The 14003-nt window shown below is 43.6% G+C and overlaps 1 protein-coding gene across 1 annotated transcript in view; it reads right to left on the minus strand.

The window, feature by feature from the left end:
* The window catches only part of TMEM8B (transmembrane protein 8B), a 67856-nt gene that overhangs the window by 33993 nt on the left and 19860 nt on the right, over nucleotides 1–14003 (minus strand). Inside the window, exons 3-4 of the mRNA XM_036739553.1 lie at nucleotides 10659–10848; nucleotides 2134–2341 (exon numbers count right to left, since the gene is read on the minus strand). Of these exons, the coding sequence (XP_036595448.1) occupies nucleotides 2134–2341; nucleotides 10659–10848 (398 nt within the window). The remainder of the gene's footprint in view (nucleotides 1–2133; nucleotides 2342–10658; nucleotides 10849–14003) is intronic.

Below are 14003 nucleotides of genomic sequence, written 5' to 3' on the forward strand. Positions count from 1 at the left end.
TCAAAGGTTGTTTTTCACTTTCCTGAAGTGTGGCTGGGAGGTGACTGAAAAAGCCAGAATTAGTCCCATCCCACCACTAGGTGGCAGGATGGGTGCCTCTTGGTGCTCAGAGTTTGAAGGCTATTCTTGGTGCGTGCAAAGGGAGATGAAGCAACACAACAGAGAGATATGAAATGGAAGACACTGTTTTTGGCCAAAACCAGGAGTATACTGGAAGAGAATGCCAAAACATAGGGATAACCAGTAGAGAGATGTCAACCAGGTAGTTATAAGTAAGTAGTCAGGAGATAAACCAAGAGAACTCCTCTCTCCTCAAGCTAGTTGGCACAGTGGATAGAGGGCTGTGCCTGGACTCAGGAAGACCTGAGTTCAAATCCAAATTCCCATACTTACTAGCTATGTAATCCTGTTTACCTCAGTTTCCTCGACTACAAAAATGGGAATAATCATAGCACCTACCTCTCAGGGTTTACCTCTATTTGAATCCCTACAGAAATGCATGGATCTAATAACATCACTCCCTCAATTGAAAACTTTCATGGGTTTTTGTTAAGCCTAGCAGCTTATCAAATAAAAATACATATTCTTTAGGTTGTCACTTTAAGGCCCTTCACAAGCTAGCTGCAAGTTGCCTTTCTTCTCTTATTTTACAGTAGTCCCTGCACACACTCTACACTCCAGACAGATGACCCTACTCCCTCTCTCACTTCATCCTCCTCCCATTGTTGAGCATTTGCATACAGTATCACCCATGCTAAGAATAGTTCCCTCTACATCTCTACCTTTTGAAGTCCTTTTCCTTCAAGGTCCACTTCAGGCATCATTTCTTCTATAAAGCCAAATTTCCAGATTCTACTCTGACCTCTCCTATGCCCTTAGTCGTATGTGGGTATGCGACGTCTAAAAAGTTCAAGAGACATAGTTTTATATTATTAATAATGCTAGCATATTATTAACAAAAGGGCCAGTGACACTCTTGAATGCCAAAGACCCCTCATGGAACTGACTCAATGCTTACGTGACTTCAGAAGGGCAAGCGTTCCTGAGGGTGGCAGTAAACTCTGAATATTATAACGAGGGGTAGACCTATTCCAGTGAGGGTATTGGAGTACATGACACTCCAACACAAGATACCCCCTCCCACCTGTCTATGCCTGAGAGCCATCTTAGAGAATCTCCTGAATTATCCTTGCAGAGAAGATAAGTGACCTGACCAGGGTCACACAGCTATTAATTGTCAAAAGCCTGAGTCTTCCTAACTTCAAGTCTAGATCTCCATCCAGTATGCCACACTGCTTCTAATTTGTACATACTAGGTGCTTCATAAATGTTTATTGGCTTGGATTGGACTGAATTGAATCAAACTGAAAAGATGAACTGAAAGAAGGACAAAATCAAAATGTCACAAGGCTAATTTAGGCGCTAGAGTTTGGGACAGTCATGGAAAAAAGCTCACCACACATAGTGTGAGTTTTAGCACAATCTTTTGTAAGTGTGTCAGAGCATGGTGACCATGAGCCTTCTTGCTCCTTAAAGTGATCAGCTATCGTCTGGCCAGGAACCAGATATTATCTCCCCTCGTGCTGCTAGAACGCATTGGGATTGGGTTTGGGGTGCAAACTCTCTTCTACCTATTAGTTATGTCACCTTAGGCAAGGACACTGACTTCGCTTAGCCTTGGTTGCTTCATCTATAAAATGGGAGCCGTACTTGTCAAAATCATATACGTGAAATGCTTTGTAAAACATTATAAGTTGCTATTGTCGTTATGTACCTCGATATTATTTTATTAAACAATAATAAATGTAATAAAAATGATAGAATTTATCAGTGCCAAAATGTTCAAACTCCCTGTAGAACACCAAGTTTAGTTTTTGGGACCATAGACCTGACCGCTAAGGAAGCACTGGGGACTCTGGGTCCCGTTGACTTAGACCTAAGTTATCTGTCTGATCCTTTCAGCCTTAGTTGACGTCTCTGGGCTTGACTTCTGACTCATTTCTTCCAGAATCCAACCACTACTGGGATGGGAGGGGAGCTTGAGAAGGCATGGGCCAAGGGTATTGGGATTAGGACTGGTTCTTCAACATAGCACTCAGTCAAGAAGTAGCATGGAGAAAGGGTCTGACCCACCTTGACAGAGATGCGTCCATGGGCCTGGGGAAGGTGAGCAGCCAGGAACCAGTCCCCAGGCAAAGGGCTACTGACATTGAAGATTCCTGAGGTTCGGTTGGGCAATGTCCAGCTGAGAGTCAATGAGAAGACCCCTGGCACCACTGTGTCCGGTGGAAAGTGTGTATTCAGAGGGTTTATTACAGGAGGTGCCCCTGAGCGGAAATACCTGGGGAAGACATGAAATGAAAGACCAAGGAGAGGAAATGGGGGAAGAAAATGAGATGGAGAAGACAGAAAATGGGGGAACAAACATGAAGTAAGGTAAAAAAAAATAAAAACAAGGAAAGAGATAATATCCAAGTCATAAAGAAAACAAGCTAGAACTGTCCGTTGCATACCCAACCACCACCATTAGCTATTGTTGTTTGTCCTTCGTTCTCGAAGAGGACCACAATATCAGGGAGGTGATGTCATGACATGCAAGTGAGTCAGTTTTCTCATCTGTAAAATGAGCTGGAAAAGGAAATGGCAAACCACTCCAGTATCTTTGCCAAGAAAATCCCAGATGGGGTCACAGAGAGTGGGACACAATTCAACATTTACATGGACAACATAACCCCCAAAATCAAGGATTGGGAAGATGGTCAGAAGTCAGGGAATCTCGAGTTGGGATAAGGCTGTCTGTCCACTGTGAGGTCAAAGGATCAGGCTATCAGGGGTCCAGAGTTAAGATATGCAGTGAAAAGTCAAGAATGAGGAATTGACTATACAGCTCACCCCTTAACCTTGCTAGGAATCATTATATGCTTTTCAACTTTTAAAATATCTTATATCACATGAGTATAACTAAGGAACCTCAGGAAGGTCCCTCCCCTGGAGATCCCTAAGCAATGAGTCATCAGAGTGATGCTAGGAAAGTGAGTGGAGCTGGAAACCCGAGTCAGGAGGGATCATTCATTCAGTTCAGTCATCTCAGCTCTGCAAATGAGCTGGGAGCTGGCAGCACTCTGCAGACAGGAAGCAGGAACCGTGTGGGTGGTCTAGCGGGGGTGGACAAGCTTTCAAACAAGAAGAGACAGAGAGTCTGCTTCTGACTGCTGAAGAGCTGTAGTGACGAAGAAAGGTACCAGGTAACTAACTGTGGTGCCCACAGATGAGGCAACATGGCCACTGCATAGGCTGAGCCAAAATCATAGGATCGCAGGTTTAGAGCTAGAAGGGACCTCAGAAGCCACCTAGTTCAAACCCCTTATTTTACAGTTGAGGAAACTGAGGCCCAAAGAGTTTAAGTGATTTGTTCAATATCACAAAGGTAGTGTCAGAGGAAGGACGCTAGCTTAGAAAATAAGGCAAAGCCAAGCTTTGCCCAAGGGTAGGACCAGCTCTAACAACCAGCTGGTGAACATGCATCAGTCAAATCAAATAGGACAGTGAGAATGGGGCCCAGACAAGAGTAGAGCCGTAATGATCTCCCTGCAGTAGAATGTGGACGCCTTAAAGGCAGGAATTATTTCCTTTTTGTCTTCATACGCTCAGCACCTAGTACAGCACTTGGCACGTGTCATGTATTTAATGAATGCTTGTTGAATCAATGAATGAATAAAAAAAACTATTAAGCATTTATTTTTGCCAAGCACTATGCTAAGCCCCAAAGATACAAATGCAAAAATAAAGGCAGTATCTATCCTCAAGGAGCTTACCTTCTGATAGAGGGAAGGGAGTAGTAGCCAAGAGCCAAGCTCTTCTTCTTTGGTTTGGGCAGAAAATGAATAGAAAGCCTCAGAGCCAGGATAGCCTGGGTTCAAGTCCCATTTCTAATATAGACTGGCTCTGTGACACTAGGCAAGTGAGTTAACCTCTCAGTGCTCTAAGAGAGTTGAAGAGATGGTGCTATTTACGTTAATAGAGGGATTGTCTTTTATGAAATGACGCGTCCAATCCATAGGCCTAAATCACGGGGATAGTAAGTAGAGCCAGAGGGGATTGGCGTACCCTTTTGAGAAGTATTGAAAGAGATGGTCTGATTATGATTCAGGAGCAAAAAGCATTGGGGAAGAGGGTCAAGTAGGGAAGCTATTTGATGAGGAGAGGCAGATGGAGCCTGGGCCCAGATAATACAGTTGACTGAGGCCCCCACCAATCAGAACAGAAGGAGAAGTGGGGATCAGCTTACGGGAGTTCCAGGCAGGAAAGGAAAGAGTTAAGTCCTCCAATGAACAGATGAATGGATGGACTAGGACAAAGGAGATATCTGCAAGGTCAGTGGAGGATATGTTGAAGCCCAGGACAAGACTCTTTGGAGCCATGTAAAGAGACTAGGGCAGAACCCACAGAAACCAAGGGCAGCTGCTAATCAGAAGGACAGTAACCCAGGCAGAGAGGGAATGGTTTTTAAGACTAGGAAGTATGTTCTTGGAGGGACTGAGGGCCCCACTTGATCTGGATGTGCTGCCAACCCAAATCTATCTCAGGCTAGAAGGAGAGTCTCTTTGTTTAGCTTCCAGACCAATTCAGAAACAAATACTCAGTAAAGCTTTTCCTTGGCTAGACCTCTGCCTTTGAGGCTAAGAGTGGTACAAGGTCATCCAAGGGATCTTTATCCCCCCATGAAGGGAATACAAGTGACTCACAGGTAACTCTTTGTACTTTAAATGGCCTTATTTTCTTGACAAAAAACACCTTTTAAAATATTTGGAGTTGCTTTGGGATTGGTCAGGAGAAGACTTTCCCCCACTTCAATTGCTATAAAGAGAGGCTCATTGTGTCCCACCCCTCCATGGTTGGTTGCACCTAGATATAGTTAGGGACAGTGGAAAGAGCACCAGATTTAGAGGCAGAGAACCCAGGTTCAAATCCTAGCTCTGTGAGTTCTTACCCACCTGCCCCTGGGCAAGTTGTTTAACTTCTCTGGGCCTCAATTTCTTCATCTGTAAAAAAAAAAAAGGATTGGGCTAGATAACCTCTAACATCCTATCCAGCTCTAAATCTACAATCTTGGTAGTAATCACTACACTAGCCCTGGGGGCTGAGAGAATTGGGAACAAGGAAGGATAGTATTAGAGGCAGCTGTAGACACCAGAGTAATTCAATTTAAGGAAAGATTTCCTAATCTTTAAAGCTGTCCTAAAGTAGAATGCTTTGTATTGTTAATGTATTTTTTGCTTGATGGGAAGATCTTTCCTGTCCATTAACAGGCCCATGTGACCCACTTAAGTCACATGGAAGGCTAAGTCACATGAGCCTGGGTCATGAGGGTTGTGAAGCCCTCTGACCCTGAAGAAGTATGTATATACTCTTAGATTGGCATTTTGCTTTGGGGATCACTCATGGGAAGAGTGTTCATGTGATGTAGCCAGATGAGACTCTAGGTAGCCATTAAGGAGCACCCCCCACCCTGCTTTGAAAAACCCAAATGTTAGTTCTTCTCTCTCTCTGGTAACTATGTATGTATTGCTTTTGGTCAGACAGAAGACCTGTCTGTTGATTTGTGTTATTTGCTGTTTATATAATTTCTGCTTGTAATTTCTGTTTGTATTTGCTCTGAAGTTCAGGGTGCTGACTCTTCTCCTGAACTAAGTGAATCATATATACATATATATATATATATATATATATATATATACATATATATATATGTGTGTGTGTGTGTGTGTGTGTGCGCGTGTGTGTATGTGTGTGTGTATGTATATATGTGTGTGTGTGTGCATATATATATGTATATATGCATACATATACAAGTTTGATTAAAGTAAGATTGTTGACCCCTTTTGTTGAACCTGTGCTAGCAGCCCTCCTGTGTGCTAATGTTATTAGTCTTATACCCCCATAGCAGCTGCAAGCAACATTGCTGTTACACTTGGGAGGGGTGGATTCCCCATTACTGGATGACTGTAAGTGACAGCAGGATGAATACTTGTGGGCATATTATAGAGGATATTCTTTCTCGGCTATGAGTTGAGGTAGATGGCCTCTCAGGTAAGCAGGTATTATCAGCCCCATTTTGCATATGAGGAAGCTCAGGCTCAGAGAGGTAAAAATGATTTCTCTAAGACCCTACAGCTAAGAAATGTCAGGAGTGGGATCTTCTCCTGGCTCCAAGCCTACCATTTTTTCCATCATACCACCATTATGCCATTACATCAACTCTGAGAATCCCTAACAACTTTCAGTAAAAGTCTTTACAGATACTGTGTTCTCCATGTATGTGCACTAGATTAGGGAGGAATGAGGATGGAAAGACCTGGGCATACCAAAGCAGATATACAAGCAGATCTGTAACACACCAAGAGATGTCAGAAGAAATACCACCCACCCCCTTTCATTCCTAGGGCTGGTGCAATAAGAATACCTGGGTTGGACTGAGGATGACAGAGTGTACAGAATGAGTCAAATTGGTCAAGGTAGGGAACCCTGGGAGCTGTTCGTTGGGGAAGATGGGACAGGAAATGGTAGGGTGTGCTAGTGATTACCACTCAGTAATATGGCCTGAGGAGTATAGATATGATGACAGATGGTAATTACAGGGCTTCCATTATTCAATTACTCAGAATGCCACAGGTCAAAGCCTAGAAAGGGGGAATGGGACAGTCTTAGTTCAGAAGAAGGTGAGGCCATTTGCAATCTAAATGAGAATGTCATCCAAGCAGATGATCACACACTAGTCCAGCAGGTCTTGAAAGATGTCCTTTATAAATCACTGAAAGACCACCAGCACATTACATAATCTGAATGACATTATGGTGTGCTCATATTGCTCACTCAGAATATGGAATCTGGTCTTCAGATTTTCTCTCTGTTAGACCAAATTGTATGCTTCCTCCTCCCCCACCACAATCTAATTTAGTATAAATCACAGCCCCTCAGAGCTTGTCTTAAATGCATGGGCATGACAGAAGGAATACCAAGCAAGATAATGATCTGGTTGACAGCCTTGTCAGCATTGGAATCATTCTTGTTTTTCAAGAAGACCAGTAGTTCTGGTCCAGGAGGTAGATGGAGAGATGAATCCAAGCTCATTGAGGATTAACCTAAATTAATTCCCAGACTGGTCTGTTTCAGAAAGGAAATAAATTTTTCCTACCAGGATTTGAGTGCCAAGCATTGGCTCAGAGGCATAGAGCAAAGAAGACTCCATTTGAGCTAGGCTACTAATAATAGCTGGCATGTATATAGCACTTAAAGATTTATGAAACATGCCATATACATTACCTCATTTAAGCTTCACAACAACTTTGTGATGTAGGTAAGCAGGTATTAACCATCCCATTTTACAGATGAGAAAGCTCAGGCTCAGAGAGGTAAAAATTATTTCTCTAAGGACAGCTAAGAAATGCCAGGAGTGAGATTTTCTCATGGCTCCAAGCCTACCATTTGTTCCATTATACCATACCAAATGCCTAGACAATGTGATCTGATTTTCTCATATAGAGTAGAGCTGTTTCCAGCCTCAGTGCATATCAGATGAAACTGGTAACAATAGCCAGAAGTAAACATTAGTTTATTTATGCCAGGTGATGGCCAGGTCATATTGTTTTTAGCCAACAGACTTACCAGGAAGGGCAGATTAGGTTATATCTAAGGTAATCTGCCATTTCTATGTTTATCAGTATTCATGCATAGAGCCTAGTTCTCAAGAAATCATTGGGTCAGAAACCAAGGGGATAACCCTGAAGGTATTGCAGAATTGACCTTAGGGATGGAATGCTCACATGTTTCATGAGGTCTTAGTCAACAGAGTTCCCCAAGAGTGCAAAGGAACAAGAGAAGATGGGGTGGAGAGAGCATCAGAGATCCAGATTTTGTCTAAGGGCACCCTAGGGAAGGCTGGCTGGTATTCCACAGCACAAAGTACAGGTTTTCCCCCTTGATTGTGATTGGGTACTTAGGCCATTCACTCACAATGGAGACACAAATTTAACATCATAGAACGGCTTATCTTTTTTCGTCTGGACAAAACCAGGTGTGGAATTCTCCATTCTTCTGCCTTTGCTTGGGAATCTTAAGATAGGTTAATGGGGAGTTGGTCAGGATGTTATCTTTCAATGGAGACCTAGATTCAGAAGCTCTGATGGATCTAGAGAGGCAGAATTATGGCCGCTTCTCCCCAAGCATATTCATCCCAGATTGACTCACTAAAGCCTTCCTGGAACTGGTCCTCATTATTCCAGTCCAAGTCCTGAGCCACAGGTCTGAAGGAACTTCTATAGCCTATGATTAAATCCTAACATGGCATAGTGGATAAAGGGTTCAACTTGAAATCACAAAATTCTACCTCTGACAAAATTTAAATAACTCTAGGCAAATTATACAACCTCTTAAAACCTCAGTTTTCTCATCTATAAAATTTGGGGATTAGACTAGATTGCCTGTAAGGCCTCTTTTAGCTCTAAAACTATGATCCTATAAATTCTGAGCCTCCTTCTATTGCCAGATCTTCAAATACCAGCTGCAACTTGGTGATGAAGTTCTCAAAGGAACTGTATAGGTGGCTCATAGGTTCAGAGCTAGAAGGACCTCTAGTCCAACCCTGTCATTTTATGAATGGGGCCCTGGACATTAAGCAAATGTCTTCACACTGGTAGCAAATAGTTGGGCAGAGATTCAAGCCCAGTTCCACCGACTTCAAATCCAGAGTTCTTTCTATTGTATTGTGCTGGTTTTTCTCAACCACGTGGGAATAGCCCAAGGGCTGGACCATCCAGTTGGAATATCACACCTTCATGGGATCTTTGGAGAACTGAGTGAGGCAAAGGTAAGAGGGTTAAGAAGCTTTCTAATGCTTCCAAAGTATTACTTCTCCATTCTGGTTTGGCTGATATAGTGCTAAATCACAGGTGCAAGAGGAGTTGAACGTGTTTTACCTGGAATGGGGCCTAGAGCTAATCTGGTTCTCCTCAGACATCTGGAAGTACCATCCCTGAAGCGTTGCATTTCCTTTCCTTTTAGCTGCTGAATGATAGCCTTGGATTTATCCATTCCACAGCTCTGAGTGGTTGGCAGATACATGTGTACATACATACATACATGATGACCTTACACAGTCCTCTCTCACCCAAATCAAAGTCAAAGTCATCATTTCCCTGATGTCACTGTACTCTTTGAAAACCAAGGACAAACACAAACACATGCATATACATACACACACACACACACACACATTTCCCAGAATGATCCCATTTGGTTGAGCCCATTCCCTGGGAACAATCACCCACAAAGGCTCACCACACAAGGTCAGCAAGCAAATGACAGTGACTGATAATGCAGCAATACAGCTAAGAGGTTATGGCAGGGTGCAGGTGTGAGCAACAGTTGGTATTTTTACAACAAAGGCAGATAATTTTTCAGTCAGAGATATAGTTGGAGGCTGAAGCCAGGAGGTACTCAGCCAAGTTGGAGGGGGCGGGGCAAGTCTGGGATGAAACAGGGCTAAGTTTCCAGCCAGAACAGGTAAAATGGGCAGATGATGGGAAGAAAACAAAGGCATGGTCAACAGGCCAGCTCAGGATCAAACAAAGCAGACGTATTAGTAACAAGGCAAGTGACACACTTTGACTTCCTCACCCCAGGAGTCCTCTAAGATAGATGGCAAAAAGACATATTTTAGAAGGCAGAGTTCTAAAGAGGATGAAAAGATATCCCCTCTGCCTCAAGTTCCGCCTTCATTTGGAACAGACAACAGGAAACTCTCCAAGGAGAGCAAGTTGTACTAACAGAGTCTCCTCTTGAAGCACAGCTCTTAAAAAAAAAAACAATGTAGCTCCCCCATCTTCTATACATACCCAACCCTAGGAAGGGCAATCTATGCAGATCTTAAAGGGATGTTGCCTCCAGAGGAGTATAAGAAAGAACCAAGAGTCAAGCAGACCTAGATTCATGTCCTGGCTTTACCATTTCTTTGCTGTATGACCTTGAGGAATACATACAAAGAAGATAATATTCTAACCATGTAAATTATGGGTTGTTGTGATGATCAAATGAGATAATGGATATAAAGTACTTTTTAAAAGCATAAATATTAATCATTATATAATAACAATGACTAATAATTATCTGATATCTTTGGCTTTCTTACCCCCCAAGAGTCTTTAAGTTAGAAGGCAAGGGGAACTCCTCAGAGCAGGTAGCTCTGTGGGCCAAGAGATGTAGCCCTAAACCCAAGTTCTTAAGGTTTCTTTTGCCTGACATCTATTGCTATAGGACCTTGGTGAGGGCAGGGGACCTCGGTCCTGACATATGAGAGCACTAGGTCTCATTTTATAAAAGAGGATCAGATTCCCAGGGTGGGAGATGTGAGATCAGGACATCAGGGGTAGGATATCATTTGGTCAAGGGAGAGGGCTTAGAAGGTTAGGCTGCAAGGGTTGGGCTGAGAGACCAGGCTGTTAGTGTCTATGGGATGGTAGCTGGGCATGACAATTCAGGTAATGGAGTAGGGGCAGGTTGTAAGCTTGGGGATCCAACTGTCAGGTATAGGAGATAAGAATGGGAGGTCACACTATCAGAGAGTGGTTGAAGGTCAAAAGCTGAGGACCAAGTTTACTCACACAGTCACACTTTGGTCTGGGCAATGGTCCCCAAAGGTGCCCCCCTGCTCCTTGAAGATGATGAGGTTCCAGACAGCCAGGACCGTGTCCTCAGGGACATGGAAGTGGAAGAGCTCAGTGCTGGCAAAGGAGCGGAAAGGACTCAGCTTTCGGGGTGAGCAGGTGGAGTAATCAGTCAGGAAGAGGCCCCCTGGGGGAGATTAAGGGTAAGGGGAGAGAGAGAGAGAGAGAGAGAGAGAGAGAGAGAGAGAGAGAGAGAGAGAGAGAGAGAAATGTGTAACATCTCAAATGACAACATCCAAGCCCATTATGGTGACTTCCAATAGGCCCCCCCAGGAGAGAGAGAATGAAAGCTGGAGGAAACTCTGGCATAGTCTCCACACAAGGATCCCCTAAATCCTCCACAGTGATCTAAATCAGCACTCTGGAAATAGGTTGTGAGCCCTAAAACCTCCATAGTTACCCCAATATCTCTAAAGTAACCACAGTGAGCCCTTTAACAAGAAGACAAAGGACAAGGTCAAGGACTGGAAGGTGCTACAACAGTTATTTCCCAAATACCCACACAGTAACCAAAATAGACCTTCACTCCACCCCAGTCATATGCTAGTAGAAGCTGTACCCTCCTTAGACCTCTAACAATGATCTCAAACAGCCACCTGGGGAAAGGGGGAGGGGGAAAGGAGGGAGGAAGAGCAGGAGGAAGGGAGGAAGGAGGGAAGGGAGTGAGAGAGGGAGGGAAAGAGAGAGGGAGAAAAGGGAGAGAGGTATGTATTCTAAGAGTCAGACACTTGCAGGCTTTGTGACCTTGCAGCCTCGTTTAACAACCTCGATGAGTCTCAGTTTCCTCATTAGTAACATGAAGACACCACACACAGTATTTACCTCACAGGGCGGTTGTGACAATCAAATGAGAAAATGTATTCGAAGTACTTTGCAAGGGCTCTACGAGCACAACAGCTTCTAAGGTCTTATAACTGTAACTTTCCTCATGTCTGTTATTTTTACCTCCTGTCCAACTCCCTGTGGTTATGAGTAATAAAAACCCTGAGAAAACCTCAAAAAGACTTGTGAGATTATTCAGGAAGAGGAGGGGTGGGAGAAGTTAGGAGCCTGGAGCCTCAATCTGCCAGAAATCAGAGGAGAGAAGACCCATGGCCACATGCAACAGACTGTGATAACAGGACAGGAGGCACATCTCTCCTTGTGGCCCCGAAGAGATGACTAGAGCTCCAGGAGACCATAGTGACTTCAGGTGACAATTCCCTCTCCCTCACCATAACCAATCAAGTTACCAAGTTTTATCGATTTTGCCTCCACATCTCTCAAATTCATCCCTTTTTCTCCACTCAAATGGTCACCACCATAGTACTTACCATCTATCTATATGGCTTGACTATCACAATAGCCTTCTAATTAATTGGTCTCCCTGCCTCAAGGCTCTCTCCCCATTCCAATCCTCTACACAGCTTGCCAAAGTGACATTCCCAAAACACAGATCTGACCTTGTCATTCCCTTGCTCAAGAAGTTCAAGTGGGTCCCTATCACCTCTAAGGAAATATAGAAAATACAAACTCATGTTTAGCATTTAGAGCCATTCACATTCTGGCTTCAGCCTACCTCTCCAGGTTTATTACACACTATTCCCCTTTTGACACTCTACAGTCCCTCCAAACACACACACAACCTGAGCCCGTTACTGCACTCATACAGAATAGTTCATTCCCCAACTCTGAGAGTTTGCACAGACTGTCCCCAAGCCTGGAATGCACTCCCTTCTCATCTTTGCCTGTTAGAATCTTTAGCTTCCTTCAAAATGAAACTCAAATGCCCTCTCCTAATATGAGGCCTTTACTGATAGCCCCAGTTGCTAATTATTGAAACGACTTTGTATACCCTATGTATTTACTTATATATGTTGCTTCCCCCAGGTGAATGAACAGTGACTATCCTGCTTCGCATTTGTATTCCTAGCCTCCAGTAAAGTATCTGGCATCTACTAAGAGCTTGATGGTTCATTGTTTGATTGATTGATAGCAACAGATGATTGTGCTGCCTATGGAGACCCAGAGAACATGCTGAAACTATAACTAGTGTAGAGAGAGACAAGCAACTGAGACTCTGGGTATTTAAAGACACAACAGGGAAGTTTTATGGGAGCAGCTCCAAGACAGAGGAGACCCCCAAATACCAGGGAACTCCAGAGGGAAAGTCTTGGGAGAAATTTGACAAAGAAGGTCACAGAGATTAGAAGCCCAGTTATCCAACTGAGGCTGAGGATATTAAGGATGACGGGGACTACTCAGTGACAACAGCCAGAACCAGGCCTGGATAAGCCCCAAGGATAAGTTGTGAAATATGAAACCTCAGGCAACAGCAGGCACTGTGTCGGTGAAAGCAGAGAAGCAGGAGGAGGAAAGTCCAAGGGCTCAAGTAAGAAGACCCAGGAAGGTAGTTTTGGACTAAGTACTGAGGAACAGATAGATCTACCCAGACTGACGAGTACCAGAACCTCAATTCATGAATCAAGACACAAGTACATAATAATCTACTTGTTATATGTGCCAGGCACTGTGGGGGGCACTCAGGATACAGATAAAAATGAAACCATCCCTATCCTCAAGACATGTACATGGATAAATATACACAAAATATATAAAGGATGGGAGAGGAATGCACTAGCAGCTAGGGGATCTAGAAAGGTTTCTTGTAAACCGTGGCATTTGAGCTGAGCTTTGAAGTAAATGAAGGATTCTAAAGCAAGGAGATGAGGAAGGAGTGCGTGCATGGGGTACAGCCTCTACAAAGAGATAGGAGATGGAGTGTCAAGGGTTAATCATGGCTCTGAGGGAAAGAATCTTGCAAAGCGGAGAAGTAGATGAGGTAATATGACAAATAGAGCTTGATGGAGCTTGAGCTAAGACTGAGATTAACTGCAAGAAAAATGGGGAAAAAATCAAGACAAAGGATGCCTCTGAATAAGGAGATGGTGATATGCCCCATGGGCAGCTAGGTGGCACAGTGGATAGAGTGGAGTCAGGAAGACTCATTTTCTTGAGTTCGACTCTGGCTTCAGACACTGTGTATGTGTGTGTGTGAGACACAGCTGTGTGACCCTGGGCAAGTCACTTGACCCTGTTTGTCTCAGTTTCCTCATCTGTAAAATGACTTGGAGAAGGAAATGGTAAACTATTTCAGTATCTCTGCCAAGAAAATCCCAAATGGGGTCACAAAGAGTCAGACACAACTGAAAAATGAGTGAACAAAAACAACAGATATGCCCCATATCTTCTTATGTATCTTTGACAGGGAACCACAGAGTAGCAGAAAAAACCCTCAGGAAT

This window comes from Trichosurus vulpecula, chromosome 9 (assembly GCF_011100635.1).
Source record: "Trichosurus vulpecula isolate mTriVul1 chromosome 9, mTriVul1.pri, whole genome shotgun sequence".
NCBI lineage: Eukaryota > Metazoa > Chordata > Mammalia > Diprotodontia > Phalangeridae > Trichosurus > Trichosurus vulpecula.